This window comes from Macrotis lagotis, chromosome 1 (assembly GCF_037893015.1).
Source record: "Macrotis lagotis isolate mMagLag1 chromosome 1, bilby.v1.9.chrom.fasta, whole genome shotgun sequence".
In the NCBI taxonomy this organism is placed as follows: domain Eukaryota; kingdom Metazoa; phylum Chordata; class Mammalia; order Peramelemorphia; family Peramelidae; genus Macrotis; species Macrotis lagotis.
The window spans coordinates 928,207,488-928,232,652 of NC_133658.1; the positions used below are offsets into that span (position 1 = coordinate 928,207,488).

Here is a 25,165-nt window from a genome sequence, read left to right on the forward strand (position 1 = left end):
TTATGTTGTCACATTATTTGTAACATGTTAATTGTTTCCATGCCCATGGTGACCCCCTTAATTTCTTTTTCTTCTCTTATGCTAGCATTTCTAATATAACATTGGACAGTACTGACAATAACAGGCATCCTTGTTTCACTCCTGATGCTATTGGGAAGGCTTCTAGCTTATCCTCATTACACATAGTATTTGCCCATGGTTTGATGTAGATGCCATTTGTCATTTTAAGGAAGAATCCATTTACACCAATGCTTTCAAGGGTTTTCTCTAATTTATTCATGTAAGCATTTAAAGATATAATATGTGCCCTAACAGCGGCCTTGAGTGTATATCGTAGGTTTTAGTATGTTGTTTAGTTCTTGTCATTATCTAGGAGGAAATAATTAACTCTTTCTATAAATTGTTGTTTGATCCACTCATTCTTTAAAAAGAGATTATTTAGTTTCCAATTAGTTTTGAGTCTATATCTCCCTGGTCCATTACTGCATGTGATTTTTATTACATTATGATGTGGGCAAGATGTATTCACTATTTCTGCCTTTAAGCAATTAATCATTAGGTTTTTATACCCTAGTACATTGTCATTTATTGTGTAAGTGCCATGTACTGCAGAAATGAAAGTCTTTTCCTTTCTATCCCCATTCAGTTTCTTCCATAAGTCTATCATATCTAGGTTTTCTAACAATCTATTTACCTCCTTAACTTCCTTCTTGTTTATTTCATGGTTAGATTTATTTAAATCTGAGAGTGGAAGGTTGAGGTCTCCCACTAGTAGCATTTTGCTGTCTATGTCTTCCTAGAACTACTTCAACTTCTCCTCTAAGAATTTAGATGCTGTTCAATGGGATGCCTACACATTTAGTTTTGAGATTACTTTATTGTCTCTGGTACCTTTTAGGGGTATATAGTTTCCTTCCTTATCTCCTCTAATGCTATCTATTTTTATAGCTGCTTTGTCTGAGATAAGGATTGCTATCCCCTGCCTTTTTCACTTTAGCTGGAACAAAATATATTCTGTTCCAACCTTTTACCTTTACTCCATATGTATCTCTCTGCTTCAAATGAATTTCTTGTAAGCAGCATATTGTAGGATTTTGCTTTTTAATCCAGTCTGCTATTTGATCATGTCACAGATTTCGAAAGGAATGGATACTGCATTTTGTTAAAAGCTTTTTCCTGCAACTCTTGATATCCAAAATGATGTCAGAGTGGATGGCAAATAAACTTATTTGTTTCTACTTGATATCAAAGCAGGAATTAGAGAATGTATGCAAAGGAGAAGATATACCTGATCAGACAGGATAAATGATTTCTCCCATAGGGAAAGAAAGAACTCCATTTAATGAGGAAAGTCACAGATCTCAAGTGAGAGGATATTCTCCAAAGTATCCAGAACAGTTAGATGAGCATAGGGATATTTTATAGAGAGTGCCAACTTCACTACATGTCAGTGACTTATTCTTTTTATCCCATCAGAGACCTGAAGAGAACTTGGAGTTGAGCATAGCCTCTGAGATGAGATAATAGATGTAGTGTTTACTGTAATTTTGGACACAAAATAGGTGCTTAACAAATGTTTATTTCCTTCTTTATTGTGCAGGGAGATGGCATAAGGAATAGAGAATAGGGTCTAGATGCAGGAACACCTTAGATCAAATCTGCCCTCCAATATTTACAATCTATATGACCTTGGACAAGTTCTTTGACTTCTGTCTGCCTCGTGTTCCTCAATAGCAAAATGGAAAAAAAAATAACAGTTACCTCAAAGAGTTATTGTGACATTCAAATAAGATTTTTTAAAATGCTTAGCACAATCCCAGGCTCATAGAATGTGTTTAACAAATTGTTATTTCCTTTCCATTTCCTTCTCTTCAAAGTTGGAAGTCAAGTAGCCAAGATCTCCCTTGTCTCCTACCCTCACCTATTTGTTCGCAGCTCTAACAGATGCAGAGCACTGAATAATTACGCTCTACCAATAAAGAAAGAAAGGCCCATAAGCAGCCCTTTGAGCCAAGGGTTACCAAGGAAATGAGACTTGGAGAGATATTATTATTTTCCATTGGTGCCATGTGCAAGAGGGAATATTTGGAATCCATTTGTCTCTTGAGGGACCCGTGAGGAAAAATAGATGAAAGTTTATCCTGATGGTCCCCTCAAAGTTGCAGCAAGTCAGACTGTGCCAAAGGCCAGAAGAAATTTTAAAATAAATAAATGGCAAATTGTGCCTCTTGAAAGAGAAGACCTAAAATGAACATCACTAAGTATGGTTGTTGTAAATCGTGTCCTTGCTTGAGTTTCTGTTAGACTTGATGGGGTCTTTTCTTTATCACCTTCATGTTGGCCTGAGATTTTAGAAAGAGTGCAACTGGAGTCTTCCACTTGAATTCAGGACCTGACTCCATTGCCACTGCAGTCACTGGATCCCCCATCTGTCCCTTTTAGTCCAAATGGCTTCTTGAGGATTCTGGATCTGCTTTGATACTTCTCTCTCAAGGCCTTCCAGGGACCTTTTTCTCCTTGATTAGAGGCTGGGAATAGATAAGGGACAGGGTATTCCTGGAGTCAATTTCAGTCTGTAGACTTTTTCTACCACGGACAGCGCTGTAGTACCTGAGGATTTGTGAGTCACTGTGGATCAGCATAAAGGGGCTAACCATGGGAAAACAGGAAGTCAGGAGGTTATTGCTGTGCACCACATAGGGGCTAGGAGTCACTGAATACATATATATTGACAAGAAGGAACTGAGCAAGTAAAAAGTGACAAAGGTGCTCACCAGCAGTAGGATCATTTGGGTGGCTCTGGTCTCAGGGAAGGCTCTATGAAAAAAGTTGTTAGTGTGAACCTGCTGAATCCTCTTGTGGTGCTTGTGCAGGAGATAAAGCTTGTAGCTACAGGTAAAACTAATGAAAGTTATACCCATAGCATCAGGAATAAAAAAGACAATGGCCGGGGAGGAGATCCCACTATCAGTGGTGACATTAACAGAGCAGTGTCCGTACTCTATTGTTCCTGAATTATTCCTCTTGTCACTTGATCTTTGAAGTTTCTGAAGAATCATAATATTTTGCAGCATATGGAAAAGCCAGAAGAAAAGAATAGAAGGAAGGATGTATCTTGGGACTCTGGTCTTCAGCTTTATCCATCTGGGCTGATGGGGACTGATGATGATAGCCTGAAAACCACTCAGAAGACAGGTTATACTAAGGGAAAGACCCCAAGCCACTCTGTGAATATAGAAGACAATTTTGCAGCTAATGTCATCCAGAAGATTCTTCACGCCCAAAGCTGCCAGTCCTTGAAGGAAGCCCTTGGAGAGAAGCACCAATGAGTTGGTCAAAGCCAACTGAATGATAATCAGATCTATGGGCCTCAGATTCTGACCAGTGAAGAAAAGGAAACTGAAGATATAAATTAGGAAGAAGTTCCCCTGAGCCCCAATGCCAACCTGGGAGAAGAAGGCAATACTCAGGAGTATGTCCACAGCAATCATGTTCTTTGTGTCCTTAGGAGAAGAATTTCAGTCTGATCCTATGGGTCCTGGAGAAAAATACCAGAACTTTATTACCACCTGAAAAGGAGTCATGAGATGGCTCCTTCTATACCACAGATAGATACAAGTCAGACATGTCTATACAATGTTTCTGCTTTCAATCTTTCATGATTTCTTTTGTCGTTCATAAATTTTTGGCTTCATGTATCTTCTTTTTTTTAGCTAAGGTCAGCAGGCTCTGCTTTCATGATCTGTATTTCTACTAAAAATGAGGAGAAAGTCTTTTGTTCTAGGCTTAGCTTGCTGCTCTTTCGGGGACAGTTGCACTTAATGATACTTGCATTATGACTTTGTAGTTCTTTTGGTTCAATAAACTTCTCTACCTGGCTCTTGTCTCAGAGGGACCTTAATAGATCTGTTATCTTGCCAATTCATTCTGAACTTACAATCCAGACACCTACAAGTATTTTCTCTCTATATTTTTTCATGCCTCCCTTGTACATTTATGAAATAGAATTTTGGATCCCAGGTGTTATACTTTGCATTTCATTTACCTCATTAGTTTCCTTCCAATAAATGTGAGGCTTGAATCAAATAAAATGAATTTAATAGGGAAAAAATTTAATAGGGAAAAATATTGTAGCACCTGGAGAATCTATTCTTACATAAACTTCCCCTACCAAAAGCCACCCAAGAGTCCAGGCACCTTTGGAACCATATAAATAGGAGGAGAGGAAAAGGACATACCTCCTTTTTATTTAATATGGTATTCTGTTATAAATAATGCTAGATTTGACTTTTAGAAATTATGAAACTTTATAGTTTTCAAAAATCTAATTTCTGGTAATACATCAGACTTTGTTTACTATTGTAAGAAATGCACATTTTCTCTAAATATGTTAAATACAAACTCAGGAGCACAATTGATTAGAAACCAGAAAACTTGTCTTACCCTGTGTATGCCTGAATCCAGAAAAAGAGATAGCTACGCACCCTCCTTTAGACAAAATAGCATTGTGTAAGGAGGCAAAAATGCACAACCCAGACAAACTTTCAAGGAGGTTTAATTTTTTCCTTACTCTTGGTTATGTATAAATATCCCCATCTCCCTCTGCTCCAGTTGGTCCTCTTCAAGGATCCCTTCTATTTACAGATTTTGGGGGATATCTGAGAGTTTAAACATCCTGTATGACATATTTTTTCTATTTTGTCCTCACCCTTTATTATTTTTTATAATATATATTCTAAATGTTGTAATGAAATGGCCCTTCCAAATGGCCCTTCTAAACTTGTGCAGTAACCTAGAAGGTCATATTCTATTTTCTGAATGAAGTTATGTGATTTAGGTTATTGTCCTTATAATATAAGGAATTATGGTAATTATTTTTCTGACACTGAAGCATTTTGGTTATTTCAGTATAAATTTATTTGGTAAAGGTAATTAAAATTTGGACATATGACTGTAGTCTTTTTACTAGGATTTTATTATGTATGTGCATTAATATCCAATAGCTATATTTGTCCATAGTTCTATATTTTTGCTTAATCATTCCTCAATTAGGTATTAGGACTCCATGGAGTTTTGTTTATTTATTCATTCATTCCTTTATTTTTTTGTTTGTCTGTTTATGGCAATGGTGTTAAATGACTTGTCCAAGATCACACAGCTAGGCAATTATTAAGTGTCTGAGGTCGAATTTGAACTCAGGTCCTCCTGACTCCAGGGTCAGTATTCTTTCCACTATGCCACTAACTGCCCCATGGTATGTTTTTTAAAAATGTTTCATAAAGTATTTTATGAAACTAAAAATAATAGTTTATGTACAACAAGTATTAAGTCCTCCTTAATTTTCTGATGAATTTTTCTGTAAATCATCCAGAGCAAACATAGGCAATCTTTTCTCTCCTAAGGGTCATTTGCATATTTATGACATCATCCATGGGCTTGATTTGACAAAATACTTAATTGATTCATCCCTAAAAAGCTCCTAGCTTTATTGAATTTTGAATCTGCACTGTAGTTGTTGTAGCAACATCAGACCAATACGACATGTGCTGGAATTTCCCTATCCTTGATCAAGACAAAAATTTTTCTTTTATAAATTCTTCCTTCCTAATTCAGTCAAACTTTCTGCTGTAATCTCAGATTCCATTATTGAATTATTTAGGATCTATATTTCTAATACAGATTTTTAGACATATATGTGTATATACAGCATATATGTGTATATACATATACAGCAATATATTTCTTGTATATCTGTTGATTTGTTTCTTTTTTATTTTCAGAAATAAGCCTCTACTGCATTTCTGTTCTCATTCATCGCTCTCATTTTTACTGCTATATATTTCTGTACTAAGTGCTGGTTATTATCTTTACTTCTGTATTGTGATTTTACTATATGCATTTTTTCCTATATTGATTTCATTTTTGTCCCTTTTCTTTTTTGACCATGTCAACAGATTTATTAGGTTTTTCATATAGAAAGGTTTTGGTTTTGCTTGTCAAGTCAAATCAAGAAATACTTGGTAAGCACTTATTATATGCTAGGCACTGTGTTCAAGGTTGAAGTTTGAAGTAGAATGAAAAGAAAGATAAGTCCTTGCCCTCGAGGAGCTTCCATTCCACTGAAGGAAGACATATGTACAAGGGAGCTAAGGTGGAGGAAGATACCTGATTGGGTCATGGCTACAAAAGTCTGGAGAGTCAGTGTAAAGTCAGATGATGATGACAGATGATTGCACTGGACATTTTCTTGTAAATTGTGGTCATGTGAGCAACAGAAGTGGACTAGACTTTGTCCTCAGTCTTCATGGCCTTGGAGCTATGCAAAATAAAACTTATGTACCAAAGCTACAGCTCTTTGTATGCTATAGGACACATAGAGAATCCAAAGGAAGGTTAAAAAATGCCCATAAACTAGGAACTGATTGATACTCACTGAACTCTGAGTAATGACGGGGGACCTGCACTAGGAGACCAAAGTTCAAGACACAGGTTCATAAAAAAATCCATTTTTAGAGCAGGCCTACCCTTCATCTTTGCAGTCCTTTGACATACCTTCTGGAAGCTTGTGCTGACCTCAACAGTCAGCTGAGTTCTGCAGGTGTGAGAATCTCCTGTTGGCTGCAATCTAGAAGGACCAGTTCTACTGATCTATCAGTGTTGCTGCAAAAAGAACCTGGGGTTTGAACAGATCATGGAAGACCAGAGAGAATGGAATAAGTCACCAGGACAGAATGCTTCATGGGTGGAGTGGGAAGATGCCCATATTCTACCAACCTGGTAGAAAGAACACAGCACAGTACTAAGTGGGACCAGCTGTGATGAACCAAAAGTCAGATATTCCAAAGGCCTAAGCTAGTGAAGCATGAGTGCAGGAGAAGACTCGGAAACCTTCAGATCCAATCCTCCATGCAACTACAATCAGGGGAAAGAGTCAGGAAGTGAGTGATAAGAGAAATGTCTGTTTGTCTGTGTGTGTGCATGTGTGTGTGTGCGTGTTTGTGTGTGTGCATGTGTTTGTGTGTGTGCATGTGTTTGTGTGCTTGTGTGTATGTGAGTGCCTGATTTTGTGTGTACCTGTGTGTGTGCGTGTGTGTGTTTGTGTGCGTATGCATGTGATGTGTGTGCGCATGTGTGTGTGCATATGTCTATGGAAACTGGAAATTACCAAGTACTTCAGCAAGATGAAATCTCAAAGATGTATCAACTGGAAATAAAAACACAGTAGGAATAGAGATAATGGAACCTCCAGATCTAATGAAGGAGTCTTTTAATTCTCTGAATCAATACTGCAAAATAAAGGAATGCATTTCAGCATTCTTTGACCCAGAAAACTCAGAAAACTGAGTACAATGCAGATCATGAGACCCTTTTCTTGAGTGACTTAAAAGAGACAAAAATCAAAACAAAGCTTGATAGGAGAATCAGAGCTGTAGATTATTTGCTTCTTACACACCTCAAATAACAGAAATACAGGAGAAGTGAATAAATGAAGCAGGTAAAGACGGCAAGAGTGACAACAGAAAATACAGTAAGAGACTTCTTTGGAAATGTGTAGAAGGAGATAGGGAGAATGTTAGTAATGTGGTAGAGGTGACAATGAACAAGTGAGAGGATAAATAATGGACAGAACATGATGAAACCCTTTCTATGGGATAATGCTTCTTTTTGTTGGACTATATTACATTGATGGAGAGTATATAGAAAGGTGGGAGAAGAGGCTAAAGAGGAGTAAGTGATGTGCCCAGGTTAGGTCAAGGGTGAGCAGTGAGGAGAAGGCAACCTCAAGTGTTCTCTGAGAAAGAGAAGAGCATAGAGGGGAGTGGGTGAGGAGAAGAGAGACATGAAAAGATCAGAGGGCTGGAAGCTTGACCTTGGAACCAGGAGGGAATCCTACCAGCAAATACTTCAGTAAATGTAGTAAAACAAGTTCCTTACTCTGAATGAGCCCTGGGAATTTGGTGTCCAAACATATATTCTTTTAGGGATGGGGGAGTTGGAATTCATGGATGGGAGAGCATGGACACAGGGAGGAAATTTTCAGGAGAATGTCAGAGAAAAGGTCAACAGTACAGGGTCTAGATTAGAGATGCAGAAAGGTCCTTCCTATGGGGCAGTGTCCTCTCTGACTTTACAATGATGTTGTTCTGAGAATGAAACAGAATTGAAAACCAGAATCCATGGTCTGAGCCCCACAAGGCAGTGGCAGAATGTAAGTAGAGGGTAGAGACTTTCAAAGACACTTTGGCAATTTAATTGTCAGGTACAGAGAAAAGAGAGAAATCAGATGATCATAAGGGCAAGGAATCAGAAATGACTATCTCTATTAGCCAGAAAGAGAAGATGAATAATGCTGAAAGGTACACAGTGTTTAAAAAACAAATAAGCAAAAAGTTACTGACCTTGATTTGTTGAAAGGGAAAAGAGCACACACACACACACACACACACATGCAGACATACAAACAGACACACACAAACACACATAAACATAACTGGATAAAAACAGAAGAGAAGAACTAATACACCAAACTCTACAAAAAGAGAAAAACACCAGCTTATTACTCTGCATATCACCCACATTCCAATTAGAGACAGCAGGAGAAAAATAGAAACCTAACTCTTGAAACTTCAAATCTGAATGAATTAAACAATCCATTAAAATGAAAAAGCTCTTCCAATCTGCGGGTTACAAGAAAGACACAGACAAAATGAAACCGAGAAGGAGGCAAAAATTTCTCAAGCATCATGTGCATACCAAAAACCCAAATGTTGCCATGATTGCTGTCAGACAAAGCAATGCCAAACGCTGAAAAAATGAGAATAAACAAGTGGGCATCTATGCTGAATGGAATAATTGATGACATATTAGTATCAGTAATAAAACTGTAGTCTCTAAAAGCTTTAGCATTCAAATTCATGAAAGAAACCGTAGGTAAATATAAGGAAACAGTAACAGTCACAGCAGACTTTTTAGGTTGTTTTTTGTTTTGTTTTTGTGGTTTTGGCGGGGGCTAGGCAATGGGGTTATGTGGCTTGCCAAGGCCACAAAGCTAGGAATTATTAAGGGTCTGAGGCAGGATTTGAACTCAGGGGCTCCGGACTCCAGGGCTGGTGCTCTATCCACTGCACCACCTAGCCACCCAGACAGTAGACTTTCATGAGACCTAGATCAGTGTTTGGGAGGCTCTGAAGGAAAGTGAGGGAGAGTAGCGGTATTAGACTGCTTAACAAACTGTAGATCTGTGGACCTGTTGGGCTGACCTCACACTATGCCTCTGAAACCTGGAGAGTATATCAGCACCATGGCAGGAAATTTAATCACTGCCATCCAAATTTCATCAGCAAGATTTTGAGGATCAACCAGCAAGACAAGGTAGTGGACACTGAGGCCCTTTCTCAAACTGGACTGCCACGAATTTCACTTCTACTACAAAGAGCACATTTTGTCAAGCAGATCATTCTGTGTGAATGCCAAACATGTTGCATGTTATGTGTTATATGCCTAAAAGTCTACGGAGAACCCACACAGAGCAAACACTCACATAGATGTCACAAGGAGTTATGTAAGAACATTCTCAAGGGCTCCCTCAAGGAGTCTGGAAAACATTACTGCCCAGGACCAACCAATCTGGCATGTTCATATCAAATAATATGCTGTATGAGCAAAGCAGAATTGCAGTAGCTGAAAAGAAATGTGAGATGTGCAGATTTAGAGATATCACTGTTCCAAATGTTCACATGGGCTACAGTTTAGGACCTGTGGTAGACTGTTCTGTAGCTTGAGCCCAGCATAACCATCACCAACCAACCCAGACTTTGGAGAAGTTTAAAAGAAAGATAAGGAAAAATCTGGAACTGAACCAATTTCTGGAGAAACTAGGGCACAAAACTTATGGCCTCTTCTAAATAATCCTGCTTAAGACCAAACTTCTTCTGGGCCATAGGAAATGTTTACAAAAATTGACCACAAAAGAGGAAATATAAAAATAAGAGGGGAAAAGATCTGAAGCTCACCCCTGATTTGATATATAGGATTAATTTCTGGTCCTTTGGAAAGATCAAGTTGAGACATGCTGAAGTGATATGATTTAAATGAAGAACAGAACATCAAATTAATGAGCAATGGGAAATGACAGCAAAATGAAAAGAGAAATAAAAAAATAAAACACATTATATTCAGGGATAAGCTAACAAATCGGAAAAGCTAAGGTAAATATGGGAATGGAGGCCAAAGAGGTAGACAGTCCAAGGGGATAAGGCAGCCAAAGCTGATGATAAAGCTGGATTTTCAGGAGCGATTCACTTCGGTTGTCTCCGTCATTGATCTTTTAAATAATTCTTTAATTGTCAAGATATCTTTTTCTTATTATGTTAATTTTGCTATTCTATTTTGAGTTAACTGATCCCATCTCTTTCTGTTTTTTAATGCTTGTTTTAAGAAATGCTCCTCTACTTCTGAGGAACGATTTCGCTGCTTCTGGGAAACCTGGATAAATTGTATTATTGTTATCAAATTCTTTTACAGAGTTATTGTTTCTATGCCTTGTTGTGTGACTCAGTTACCATTCAGGATTTCAATATTCAGTTTTTATTCATGGTTATGATTCTTGACAAGATATTTTAATATTTTTTCATCATATTATTGTGTGTAAATGTTGTGGTCATTTGTTCTAATATTTATTTATATTATATTGTGATGTATCACCTGAGGTATAAAGTGCTATGATACACATGTCTTATACTATAAACATATTTCTCTTTTCCCATGAAAATTTTTTCTAAACAAAATTACATGTAAAAACAATTTTTAATATTTTAAAAATTTTTTGAATTTCAAATTCTTTTTCTCTGTTCTCTTTTCTTCTCTTCCCTCCCTTCCCCTTCTTTAATTCAGTGAACAATCTGATACAAGTCGTGCAATCATGTAAACAATTGTGCAAATCATTTTCATGTTGGTCGTTCAGTGCAAGAAGATTCAAATAAAAATAAAGGAAGGAAGAAACAAAGGAAGAAAAAAGAAAAAAACAGTAAACTTCCAGGTCTATTCCAAATTCAGTCCTTTTTCTGAGGTGGATAATATTGTTCATCCTGGGTCCTTTGGGAATGTTAAGGCATCTGAGGATGGTAAGTCATTTCCCAATTCTTCATTATACAATGTGACTGTGAATACTGTCACTCAAATGTGTGCCAGGTTGTAGGTCTATCTAGAGCTTTCTGAAATCTTGCTTGGCATTTCTTATCACACAATGATATTTCATTGCCATCTCATCCCCCAGCTTATCCAGACACTTCCCCAATGGATGGGCACCTCCTCAATTTTCCATTCTTTACTACCATAAAGGGAGCTGCTATAAAGATTTTTGGACATTCAGATCCTTTTCTTTTCTCCACTTTGGATACAGATCTGGCAACAGTATTACTGAATCAAAGAGTATGCAGAGTTTTATAATGCTTTGGACAGATTTGGTGGAAATGACCTTGAAGCCTTTTCACATAGAGACAGCTAGGTAATATATTATCTGTGCTGGGTGAGAAGTCAAGAAGTCCTGAATTGAAATGTGTTCACTTACTAGCTAAGTGACCCTTGGGAAGTCACTGCTTTGCCTCACTTTCCTCAACTGTAAAATGGGGGAAATCATAGTATCTTTCTTTCTCGGCTTTTGTGTGAATAAGGTGAGCTAATCTCAGCTTCCAGAAAATCCTAGGTGCTTAATAAACCTTTCCATCTAGAGCCCATCTCCTTCCCATCTACTCTCCCATCCAAGCCCCTCCCCTCCAGAGAAGCCAGCTGGTGATAAAGCATGCTGGAAAAGTCAGCAGAAGAAGAGAAGGAGACTTTTAGCTTATGAATCCCTTCTCAGGCCTCTAGAGGCAGTTATTTCTCACCCTGATAACTGAGGTCTTTATCATCTTCCTGAGTCACACAGACTAGGATTAACACAGACCTTCCCAAACCGGACGATCACTTAGTAATAATGGGATTGTCAGAAGGAACACGAGAAGAGTTGTCAAAAATGATGAGGAAGCAAATGGAAGACCCTGGAGACAGACTTTCTTCTCCTTGCTGCTACCCAGTGAAAGCAAGTTATGCAGAGGAGAAAAACTGAATTGGGAAATGAGCAGTAGAGGAAGGGATTTTTTGACATGGTGATTTGCTCGACATAACTGTCTCCAAGGAGCAATCTCTTGTAATATTCTAGTTCTGAAGATAAATGTCAAGTGCTCGAGGACATCTTTGAACTCAAGGCCTCCTGACTCCAGGGCTGATACTCTATCCACTGCCCCACCTATCTAGCTTATAAGAAAATCACTCATTTGGAGAACAATTGCTATTAACTATCAGCAATCATGATTACAGGATCAGAAGCTCATTGACTTAGAGCCAGAAGCCACCTTAGTGGACATTTTTAATTTACTAATAAGGAAATTAAGGTAGAGAGGTTAGTTGCCTAGGGTCACACAGATAGTGTGTGTGTCTGAAGTGAACTTTGGACTCGTGTCTTCCCGATTCAATGTGCAATGCACTACTTGGAAGGATTAATGACCTTTTCTTTACAATCATTTCCACGGTCCCACAAGGAGCACTGATCCAGATCATACAGTACAAGAACTAGCATGATCTCTAGATACACAGGAGAAGGTGGTGTTCAGACACTTCATTTATTTCATAGACCTTTTCATTGTTCTCTTGATGTTTCACAGGATAAAGATTTATCTACCATATAACCTGACTTGAAGGAAGACAAGCTATAAAAAATGGCCCCAAATACATGTAGAATGAGAAGAGAGAACCTCAGCAGCTTCTGAGTGCTCTGACCAGGGAAAGTGGAAAGAGAACTGATCTCACCAGAGTAGAGGAAAATACTTTCTAGAACTATCCAACATTCCTCTTAGATTCTGAAAAGAAAAATGCCAGGCCTGTTTCAGAGGCTCCTACCCATTACTCTCTTATGTGCAACAAGCAAACAACTTGGACCTATTTCTGGGTTCACTCCACTTCCTGCCTGGTCATCCTGTCCCTCTGAGGAGGCGGCCCATAGCTGAGGCTGAAGCATAGAAAGAAACTCACCTGGCTGCTGCCTCTGCTTCTGGGTCTGAGGATGGTTCTGGCAAGGAGGGTGGACTTTGATTGGATTCTGTGTGTGTGCATATGTGGGGGCACATCCAGGGTCCTTCTTATAAGAGTCATGATTCCCTGTTTTCCCCTATTTCCCATATTCTCCCAGAGCAATAATAATCCTGTCACCTGCAAAAGTACACACCACTGTCTGGATGTCTCCAAGGAGCAAATCACAGAAGTAATTATAATTGATTAATCACAATTCCTCAACAGCCATTAATAATGGAGAGTTCAAAGTGCCAAACAAGTAGCTAGGCAAGAAACTTTTCTGTCCTCAGAGGGAGAGGGGACATAGAGGTGAGCCAGGAGTGGAATGGAGACCAGCTGACAATGATTAGACTTGATAAGTGAGGGCCTCTGAGCCAGGGTCTGTCCATGGCATCGGATTTGGGGATCTCTCTGAGTGGTCCCACTCTCCCGATCCATCTTCAATTGGACTCCTGCCTGTATTGTACTTCCAGTAAGGATTTTTTCCCTACTTAACCTAATTAAAAGTGCTTACAACATTCTCAAATATGCTGAATCTTAGGAGACACTCATTGTCATTCCAGTTCCTAAGACCTCAACTTCCATTTGATGGGTAGGGGAAGGCTCCTCACCCTTCAGAAGTGTTTTACTAACTTCCAACTTCTGTCAGCTTCGAGGCAAAGAGTACCTTGCCTTCTTGTGGGCCCCTGTCCTTTCTATCCTTGCTTCTAAGTCAAGGGAAGCTTCTTCCTCTTATTGCATGTGGCCTTGTTTGTCTGACTCAACTGTCTACCAGATCTGCAGATTCTCCTAAACTTTGCTAACGTAATGGACCCATAGTAATAGCTATTGCTCAGTATATTCATTTGGCAATGAATGCAGATGCCATAGATTGGCTCCATTACATTTCAGGATGATGGAATGGATGGCTGTTAGTAACTCACTTTTATTGTTGCTCTGCCATAATCATTTGTGTCTGACTTTTCATGACCACATTTAGTGTTTTCTTTGCAAATATACTGGAGTGGTTCACCATTTTCTCCCCCAATTCATTTGACTGATGAAGAAACTGAGGTAAATAGAGATAAGTGACTTGCCCAGAGTCATACTGATAGTTACCATGAACTTCCCAATTCCAGGTCTGGCCCTCTATCTACCAGCCTTTATTAACTCACTATTGTTTTCCTTACCCTTACATACCAGCCATTTCTCAGAGCTATCTGTCTCTCAAATCTGATGAATCAATAAAATTCCTATTTTCATTTTCCTTCACTCTCTATAAGCTGGCTCCTGAGATCATCCTTAACCTGAAACTACTTCCTCAAATGTTATGAATGATCTCTTGGTTATTAAATCTAATGATCTTTTCTCTTGACCTTCCTATTGCTTTTGAGAGAGTTAACCACCCTCTTTTCCTGAATTCTCTCATGTATCTAGATTTTTTTCTTACAGGGTTCTCTCTTGGAATTCCTACTTTTCTGACTGCAAATTCTGAATTTCTGTCATTGGATATTCATCCAAGTTATGTCTATTCACAAGGGGTATTCCCTAAAGTCTGCCCTGAGCTCCTTCTTTTCTTGCTGCATATCATCTTCCCTAGTGGGATCAGATTAGCTGTTATCTCTCTGCAGATGATTCATATATATAAATATTCTAATCACTCTCCTGACCCCTAATCCGCTTCCATTTGATTTTGAGCCATTACTTGTTCCAGAACCAACTCATGTTCAATGCATAACAAAGAAAGTTCATTTTCTTGTCGCCTTTAATCTCTTTTCCCAGATTTCCTTTTATCACTTTCCTCCTAGTCACTTAGTCCTGAACTCTGCCATCATTCTTGAATCTTCTTTTGTACTATTCTCAACTAATCTGTTGTCAAAACATCTCATTTTAGCAATCATATCATCTCATATCTATCTTCTCTAAATACCAATGCTGATAATCTAGGTACAATGACTAGACTCTTGCCTAAACTCATACAAAACCCTCTACATGGGTTCCCTGCCTCAAGTCTCACGACGCTGCAATCCACTGAGTAGCTAAAGTGATTTTCTTCATCAGGTTTGACCATGTGTGCACTCTCAGATCACATAATCAATACATTCCAGTGACTCCTGATTACCTCCAGGGTCAAAAAGAAAATCCTTCATTTTGGCTAAGCCTCTTCCAACCTTTTCAGTTTACTGACGCTTTACTCTTCCTAATATTCTCTGAGATGCATCTACCCTGGCCCACTTATTGTTACTCATATATGAAACTCTATCGCCTAACTCCCAGAATTTACACCTAAGATTAATATGTCCGTTTTCCATGACTTATCTTCATATAGGTCAAATACACATGGAGGAGACCTATTTTACATAAGGAGTTAATCGGAAAGTTGCAGTGAACCCAAGTCTTGCTTAATCCCAGATACTTTTGTTGGTATTTGTTGGGTGATCTTGCTGACCTGTACAGCTCAAACTGACTTAAGCCAGCCTTATGGTCCACTCTTGTTGCAAAACTTCTGTGTCCCACAGGTTCTTGGAAAAGACAGTCTGCTCTCCATCTAACTCCTCCCTGAACCTGCCATTCATGGTTTTTCAAGCATAAATTCCACTGTCTCTCTCCTAGGCTGTGTATTTGGCTGTCTTTACTCTAGTCAACAATTTTCCGTCTAATAAATCCTTTCTGCTTTCAACTCAACTTGAACTTCTTAGTATCTGAGGGATGGACTCCACCCTCTAGGCATTTCTGATGTCAGAAGCAGGGTTCATTGTGCCTAAAATAATAACCTATTGTCTCAAATTGAACTTATTTTCCATTCATGTTCCCAAAGTTTTTTTCAGAAGAATGGTTAAGCCAAATATTTTTAAGAGATGAGCATACAAATTAGTATATTAGCAACTTTTGAATGCCTGAACTTAAAAAATATCTATTTATGAGTCAATGGAACTTTGAAGACAGTTACTCGTGGTTCATCCAGGAATTTTAATCTTAGCCCTACACTATTCCACATTTTCATGAAAAATCTGACTGAAAGTATAAATAGTAATCTGAGTTGATGATGGTGCATAACAGAAAGTTATATTTAATCAACATAGGTATAGTAACTTCCTCTTTCAAATTATTTTTTATTATTTGTTTAGCTGATTCATAATTTACTTTTCTCTCATTGCCTCATCCTGTCTTTAACTCATTGAATCAAAATTTTGTTGTTCTCTACTTTCATTTCATTTTCACTTTTGAGTGTCTAACACTTTTGTTCTCTTCCTTGCCCCCTTTCTAATCCTGTTTTTAAATCCAGTAATAATTTATTAATCCCCTTTCCTAGGAGTCTCTTCCTTCCATTCTCTTTGTTATGTCTTATCCCTTGGAGTCTTGAGAATCTATATTCAGGAAAACTAAGATTCAATGGAAGCAATAGTGTTATTATTCAATAATCTTATGCAAGAGTATCTATTGTCTCTTTAATTCTCCCTTCACTGATAATGCCTTTTGATGACATGCCATTCTTCCTTTGAATCCTTATTCTTCACTCTTATAAAGATATCCTGCAGCTTACCTAAATATGTTTTTTCAACATGGGAGAAATTAGCAATGTGGCACATTACCTTTTCCTAAGAACTCCAAAAGTTTCTAACCCACTAAATTGAGCAGAGTTCAATGCAAAATAGTGAGCTCACCCATCCCCACTCTCATTGACTGGCTTCATTCAACTCCCAAATCATTTACCTTCTAATGGCCCATAAACAACACCATGCATTTCTTGGCATTTATCTCCCAGTGTTCAACACCCTAATTATCCACCACTCAACAGATAGGCAGAAAATCAAAAGTTTGTTTTCTTGGTCTCCTTTTGAATCCTGACCCATCATTACCTTGACCCACTTGTTTCAATTCTATTTCTTCCTCCACGAAAGCTTTTCCTTTGCATCATCCTTCTACAAAAATAATAGAGCCAAAAAATTTCTCTTGAATATTAATTCACCATTTCTACCGATGTGCCTTTTCATTTGTCTCATCATATGTTTTTCCCTCAGATTCTTTAGACCATTCATGTTCTTTCAACCTTATCAATTGCCTATTTTTAAATAAATAAAATAAAAACTAGAAATATTCTCTCCCATGTATGCCCTTATGTCTTTCTCTAGCCACAGCTATCTGAAACATTTCCTATCTCATTCCATATTCTAGGAAAGTGTAAACATTCTCCTATATGATCAGTTTGACAATTAAATGGCCTGCTCATATTGGAGGTCATTTGAAGAAATAATTGAAATTCTTTTTTTCATTCAGTTGTTCAGTCAGCAAGACGTTGTTAAATGATTATGTGTGTCAGACAATTTTTCAAGAATAAAGTGAAAGAGAAGACAGCTCTTGGCCTCATGGAGTTTGAATTGTGTCTCCTTTCTTTGATATTTAAGTTAAAGGTTGTAGAATTTTTGATGTTTTGTTGGCAATTGATATTCTATGCTCTTCAAAATATTTTCTTATATTCTCCTTGATTTCTTAGAACCCTGGAGTAGCTAGCTATCTTCCATTCTCCTTGTTTCTCCTTGGATCTTGAGTTTTATTCTTGATGCACCCAAGATTTGTTTTTATCATGTTGAGCTTTTTCCTGCAACTTTATAGCAATGTTCTTTGTAATTTTAAACTTTCTATACTTTTCTCTGAATTTTCTTCAGTTGAACCCTAGAGTTTGGTCTGAATGAAAAGAGTACTAAAATTTGATCTTGGAGCATTGGAAAACCAGTAATTATGCTAAAGAAGAGAAAATAAAAATATTGTCACTTCTTACAAAGAAAAGGACTATGTCCTTGTTAGCACAGGCATTCCCACTGGATCCCATACATCTCTTTAAAAGAAGATAATGAAAAAGGTAGACCATGCTAGGGCCATTAAAATCTTCCTTCCCAACATAAAATCTTTTGCAGCAATTTAGAGGAGAATAGAGATCTTGAAAGATGCCAGCCGATCAGTATATACAGAGGCAATACATGGAAAAAATGGCACATAACAAGCAAATGCTGTTAGTTTATCAGTTGTTATGATAGACCATTCAACTCTTAAAAACCCACTCACATATAAATACATTTTATTTTATAAAATATAAATGCAATATATTTTATACAATACATTTATTTTACTTTTATTTCACCCAAATTACTCCCTTTTAAATTTCTTTCTGTTTCATTGTATTTTGTTTTTTTCTCTTTTACTATTCAACTACACCTACTCCAATAACAGTTGCAACGCTCCCAATATATTATAGAATATTTAAAGAATAAATTTTTTTATTCAACTCTTTACTTTTTTTATTCAACTCTTGATTATTTCATTGAATGCCCATCTTTTCCCCTGAAAGTATATGTTGTTTTTCTAGGTAGTTGATTCTTGGTTGTAATCTAAGATATTTTACTTTTATGAAAACCATATTCTAAGTCCTATGATACCTTAATGTAGAAGCTGCTGTATCTTGTATTATCCTGACTGTAGCTCCATGGTAATTGAATTCTTTATTTCTGACTGTTTGAAATATTTTCTTTTTGACCTGGAGACTCTGAAAATTGGCTGTAATATTCCTAGAAGTTTTCATTTTAGAATCTCTTTCAGGAGATTGGATTCTTTCAATTTCTATTTTGCCCTCTGTTTCTAGAATATCAGGGCAGTTTTCCTGGATCATTTCTTGAAAGATGATGTCTAGGTACTTTTTTTATGCTGGCTCTTAGGTAGTCCAATAATTTTTAAATCATCACTCCTAGATCTATTTTGTAGGTCACTTGTTTTTCCATTGAGATATTTCATATTGTCATGTAGGTTTTCATACTTTTGGTTTTATTTTATCCTTTTGTGATGCTTCACAAAGTCACAGCTTCTCTTTGCTCCATTCTATATTTTAAGGAATATTTTCTTCAGTAAGCATTTGTATCTCCTTTTCCATTTGATCTCTTCTTTTTAAAGTATTTTTCTCCTCATTGACTTTTATAACTCTTTTCCCATTTGATCTAGTTTGGTTTTTTTAGGTTGTTATTTTCTTTGGGGTTTTTGTGTCTCCTCTAAGCTACTGTGTCAGTTTTCATGATTTTCCCACATCACTCTTATTTCTCTTCCCAAACTTTCCTTCCTTACTCTATTTTCAGAATTCTTTTTGAGCCCTTCATGGCTGAAAGCAATTCATATTTTTCTTGGAGGCACTGAATGCAGGACTTTGTTATCTTCTGAGTGTATACTTTGATCTTCCTGTTGACTATAGCAACTGTCTATAGTTGGATTATTTTTCCATTATTATGAACTCATTTTCCCAGCCTATGACTTGATTTTAACTCTTTGTTAAGGTGAGGTTCTGCTACTGCAATGGTGGATACACTGTCCCATGCTTTTAGGGTTTTTACAGCTATTTTCAGAGATCCTTCTAGGAACCTGCATGTTTTCAATTCTCCTAAGGTCTTCTGAGAGGTTTTTGACTACTCTTCTAACCTGTGCTCTGGTCTGTGAATAATCTCCATCACCTCTTTCTTCGCTGTCTTGAGGAGTATCCCTGTTTTTCTTCAGCAGGAAGCTCTGTTGTGCTGCTGTTCCTTTTCCTGGAACTGAGGTCCCAGACTATGACCTAGATCTGAATATAACCAAAGCAACAGAATCCTGTCTCAGTGATGGCAAAAAGAAACCTGTAATTCTCTTCTGACCCCATTATGAACTATGGTCCTAGTGCTCTAGAAGCAGCTACTGATACTGATTCAATGGCTACTGAGGCTTGTTCTGAGTCTGCTAAGGTCAAGATTGCACTGTTGAGACCTTTCCTGGACTGTGCTTTACTTTCATCTGGAGTGGCAGGCATTTCCTGATGACCTTCCAAGTTGTCCTTGGCAATTCCTGGGTTGAGAGTTCTGAAAACCTCAACTGCTGCCACTGAAGTCCCTAGATGATGTTCCAACCAAAGAAGAAGTTTTCATTCCGTTGGCTCCTTTCAAGTGGCAAAGTACCTGGTGCTGATTCTATTACAGCTGAGATCTGCAAGGTGGGGATCCATTGCTCATCCAAAAACTGACTGAAATTTTCCAGGTTATATGACATGAAGAGGTTATCCCCAAAGAATTCAAGGATGTGTCTGTCATCCATCTCTATAAAGGTATAGGGAATAGACTGACCTTTGACAATCACAGAGGTACTTCCCTATTAGTCATTGCTGGTAAAATTTTTGCCAGAGTCCTTCTTAATAGGCTGATCCTTTACCTAGAGGTTGATCACCTTTCTGAAAGCCAGTGTGGCTTCAGAAATGGTAGAGGAATAGTCAATATGGTGTTTTCTGCTCAACAACTCCATGACAAATGCCAGGAAGAATGGAGATCTGTATACAACATTTGTAGATCTGACCAACAGTTTTGATACCATCAATCACAAGGGTTTATGGAGAATTATGTCAAAATTTGGTTGCCCAGAGAAAGTCATCATTATTGCATGTCAGTCTCATGATGGCAGGCATGCCTGGGATCTGGATAGTGGATGATACTCTTGAGATTTCCGAGGCACCAATGAAGCAAAACAAAGATGCATCCTTGCTCCCATACTTTTTAGCATTATGTTTTCAGCTATGTCATCAAACACCTTCACTAAGATTAAACATGGCCTCAAGGTCAGCTATCATACTGATGGCCATTCTTTAACTTGAAAAAGTTACAAGCCAGACCAAAAGTGGAGGGAGCATTGGTTCATTATTTTTTGTTTTCAGATAATTGTGCACTCAGTGTAACCTCTGAAGCTGGGATGCAACAAGTATGGATTGATTCTCTGCTGCTTGTGTTCATTTTGGTCTAGAAATGAGCACCAAGAAAACCAAGGTGCTCCATCAGCCAGCACCAAACTATCCATGTGTGGAACCATCGATTACAGTAAATGGAGAAGTTTTGCGTACTGTGGACAAATTCAATTACCTCGGCAGTGTCCTTTCCAGGGAGATCTATATTGACAATGAGGTTGTCACTCACATTGCCAGAGCTAGCTCAGTATCTGGGAGACTCCAAAAGTAAGTATGGGAGAGAAGAGATATTAGACTGACTACCAACTGAAGGTCTATAGAGCTGTTGTGTTGACTCATTGCTATATGCCTATGAAACCTGGAGAGTCTACCAGCGCCATGTCAGGAAACTGAATTGCTTCCATTTAAATTGTCTTAGGAAGATTCTGACGATCACCTGACAGGAGAAGATACCAGACCCCGAGGTCCTTTCTCGACCTAAACTGATTAGCATCCCAACATTACTACAGAGGGGGCAACTGCAATGGGCTGGATTTGTAGTTAGAATGCCAAAAGAACTATTTTATAGAGAATTCACACAAGGCAAGTGCTCACAAGAAGGTCAGAAGAAGTGATCCTGAGACACTCTGAAGGTCTCCTTGAGGAACTTTAGAATTGATTGTACAACATGGGTAAGACAATGGCACAGGACTGCCCAGCATGGCTTGCCCTCTTCATTGAGGGGGCTGCACTCTATTAGGAAGGCAGAATTGACATGGCTCAAAGGAAACATGACATATAAAAGTTAAGAGTAAGCACCCCAAACGTTCCCATGAACTATCTGTGATAGAGCACGCTGGAGCTTGTATTGATCTGATCAGCCACAGATCGACACATTGCAATTTATCTCAAACATAGTGATATGATTTTGGTTTTCTTTGATAACAAGAATCAACCAAGACATCTCCATTTATGTCTAGGTCATGTATACACTGTGACTTCATCTTGTAAATAGTATAAAATATCTCTACTCTTTTCCACTTTCTAGTTTTCCCAACAATTTTTACCAAATGTGTTTATTCCAACAGTTTAAATCTTTACATTTCTCAAAGACAAGGTTAAAATAATCACTCACTACTGTGAGTTTTATGTCTATTATTTCTCAGTCACTTCCAGATGCTTTCATAATCACTGCCTTATAATTCAGTTTAAGATCTTTTCCCCTTCATCCACTAATTCTTCAAATCTTGATCCTTTTTTCTTCCAAATGAATTTTGTTATTACTTTTCCATGTTCAAAAAAGATAATTTTTAGATAAGATTACATTGAATAAGTAGATTAATTTAAGTGGAATTGTCATTTTAAAAATGTTGCCTCTTCCCGTACATTAACCATGAATATTTCTTCAAGCATTTAAATCTTAAAAGTTGTATAAAAAGTGTTTTATAACAAATTTCATATAGTTCTTGGGTTTTTATTGGAAAGAATATTACTAGGTATGTCATTTTTTTCCAGTGGAACATCTCTATCTCTTTTTTTGTAGGGCTTTTTTGGTGATATATAGCAATGCTGATGATTTTTTTTGTGGGTTTATTTTATAGCCCATAATGCTGGTAAAGTAACTCATTTTTTCAATTAGTTTTTGATTGAATCTCTAGGATATTGCAAGTTATTTTGTTACATTGTGTAGGAGGCCGCCCCACAGCATACCTACTGGCCTTGCAGGACATGAGATGAAGTCCCGTAGAGCAAACTCCGGGATATAGGCCAAGGCAAACCTTGGTCGCCTCAAATCCATGGCCACAAGGAAACTGGGAGGCACCCCCATATCTACCCATCTACTTCCCTATTTCACCGTCCCTTGCTTGACAAATTTCCGCATAGAGACAGTCGACAAAGGCAATGCAAGAGGCTCAGGCCAATCTGATATAGGTCTCAGGAGACCCTCCCATACCCTGCTTCTGCATATAGAATATAGTATATAAGCTTACATACGCAAAAATAAATTGGACTTGCCCCCTGATTACCTGTGTGAGTTGTCTTTCTTTGGCAGTCCCCGATGGTCCGCAGAGGGAAGAGCCCCGCATGACAACAACATTGTTTGCAATATGTTTATTATTTTATTGCTCATTCTAATCCCTTTAGTTTCTTTTTCTTCTTTATTACTGGCATTTCTAATACACCATTGAATAATATTAACAATAATGGGCATCTTTGTTTCACTCCCAATGTGATGGGGAAGGCTTCTAGCTTATTCTTATTACAAATTATGCTTGCTGATGGCGTGGGGAAAATGTCCCTTGTCATTTTAAGGGACAATCCATTTATATTTATGCTTTCAAGGACTTTTAATAGGAATATTTATATTTTGGTAAAAGCTTTTTCTGCAACTGCTTATATCCACAATGAATTCAGATGGTAGATAGCAAATAAATCTGTTTTTGCCAAGGTGATAATAAATCGGAAATTAGATAAGGCAGACACAGAAGAACATTTATCAGACAATACAGAGTGAATGAGGTCTCCCATAGGTAGTAAAGTAGCTCAGTTTAATATATAGAGAGAAAGTCACAAATCTTTCCCAAGGGGAAATTCCTCCAAAGTATCTAGAACAATAAGCTGAATATAAGAGCATTATAGAGAGTGTCACCTCCTCTACATGTCATTGTCTTCCCATAGTCTTTTTAATTTTTTGGCAAGTCAATGGGGTTAAGTGACTTACCCAAGACCACACAGCTAGGTAATTATTGTCTGAGGCCAGATTTGAACTGTGTCCTCCTGACTCCAAGGCTGGTGCTCTATTGGTGCACCACCTAGCTGCCCCATTACCATAGTCTTTTTCTTGCTTCAGAGATCTAAAGAGAAGTTGGAATGGAACATCTTCTCTGAGATGAGATAGTATTTGTGAAGTATTTACTGCAATCCTGCCACAAAGTAGGTCCTTAACAAATGATTATTTCCTTCCTTATTAGATAGGGAAGTGGCAAAGGGAATAGAGAAAGGGCCTAGAATCAGGAAGATGTGAGTTCAAATCTGACCTCATATATTTACAATCTGTATGACATTGGACACATTATTTAATTTCTCTCTGTTTCATTTTCCTTAAAAGCAAAATGGGAAGAATAATAGCAGTTACATCAAAGGGTTATTGTGAGGTTCAGATAAGATATTTGTAAAGTGCTTAGCATAATTCCAGGCACATAGAAGGGTTTAACAAATTCTTATTCCCTCCCATGTCCTTCTCTTCAAAGCTAGAAGCCAGAGTAGCCCATGTCTTATTTTTCTCTGCTCTTACCTAGTTTGTTTTCTGCTCATACAAGTTCCTGGTACTAAATAATAATCTCTACCACTAAAGAGAGAAACAAATGGAACCAGTTCTTTGAGTCAAGGGTTACCTAGAAAATGAAGCTTAGAGAGACATTAACATTTTCCATTGGTGTCCTATCTCCCAAGGAACCAGTGAGGAAAAATAGATAAAATGATGGTCCTTTCAAAGTTGCAGAAAGACAGACTTGTGCTGAAGGTAAGAAGAAATTTAAAAAAGCAAATGGTAAGGCTGCCCCTTGAGAGTAAGGTAGAGTTTCTATGAAGACCACTAGTTATGGATGCTGCAAATGGCAAATGCAAATTTCTATTTCAGTTTTCATTAGACTAGGTAGAATCTTTTACCTTTACCAACTTAATAGTGATCTGGCATTTTTCGGAAGAGTATACAGGTGTCTTTAGTCGAATTCCAGCCCTGACTCCCTTGCCAGTGCCTTTAATGGATCCCCAAATGTCCCTCTTCAGTGAAATTGGAGCTAGTTAAAATAGTTACCTGAGGATTCCCTGATCTGCTTTGACACTTCTTTCTCAAGACCTTTCGATGTCTTTTTCCTCCTGGACTAGAACCTGGGAAGATATTAGGAAGAGGGTGTTCTTGGAGTTCATTTCAGTCTAGGGACTTTTTCTACCACAGACAGCACTGTAGTACCTCAGGATTTGTGAGTCACTGTTAATCAGCATAAAGGGACTAACCATTGGAAAGCAGGAAGCCAAGAAGGCACAGATATGCACCAGCCAGGGGCTAGGAGTCACTGAATATATAAACCCAGCAGATGAAAATAGAAGGGAGAATGTATCTTGGGACTCTGGCCTTAAGCTTTATCCATCTGAGCTGATGGGGACTGATGATGATGGTTTGAAAACCACTCAGAAGACAGGTCATGCTGAGGGAAAGTCCCCGAGCCACTCTGTTAATGTACAAGACAATTTTACAGCCAAAGTCATCTAGAAGATTCTTTAGACCCAAAGCTTCCAGTCCCTGAAGGAAACCTTTGGAGAGAAGTACCAACAAGTTGACCAAAGCCAACTGAGTGATAA

The 25,165-nt window shown here is 37.9% G+C and overlaps 1 protein-coding gene across 1 annotated transcript; it reads right to left on the reverse strand.

Annotated features, from left to right (window-relative positions):
- Positions 1-2,489: 2,489 nt before the first annotated feature.
- On the reverse strand, positions 2,490-3,536 carry LOC141510177 (vomeronasal type-1 receptor 1-like). The gene has a single exon (XM_074220219.1). The coding sequence runs from the start codon at positions 3,489-3,491 to the stop codon at positions 2,490-2,492; it is 1,002 nt and encodes a 333-aa protein (XP_074076320.1). The 5' UTR covers positions 3,492-3,536.
- Between the last annotated feature and the right edge of the window lie 21,629 nt (positions 3,537-25,165).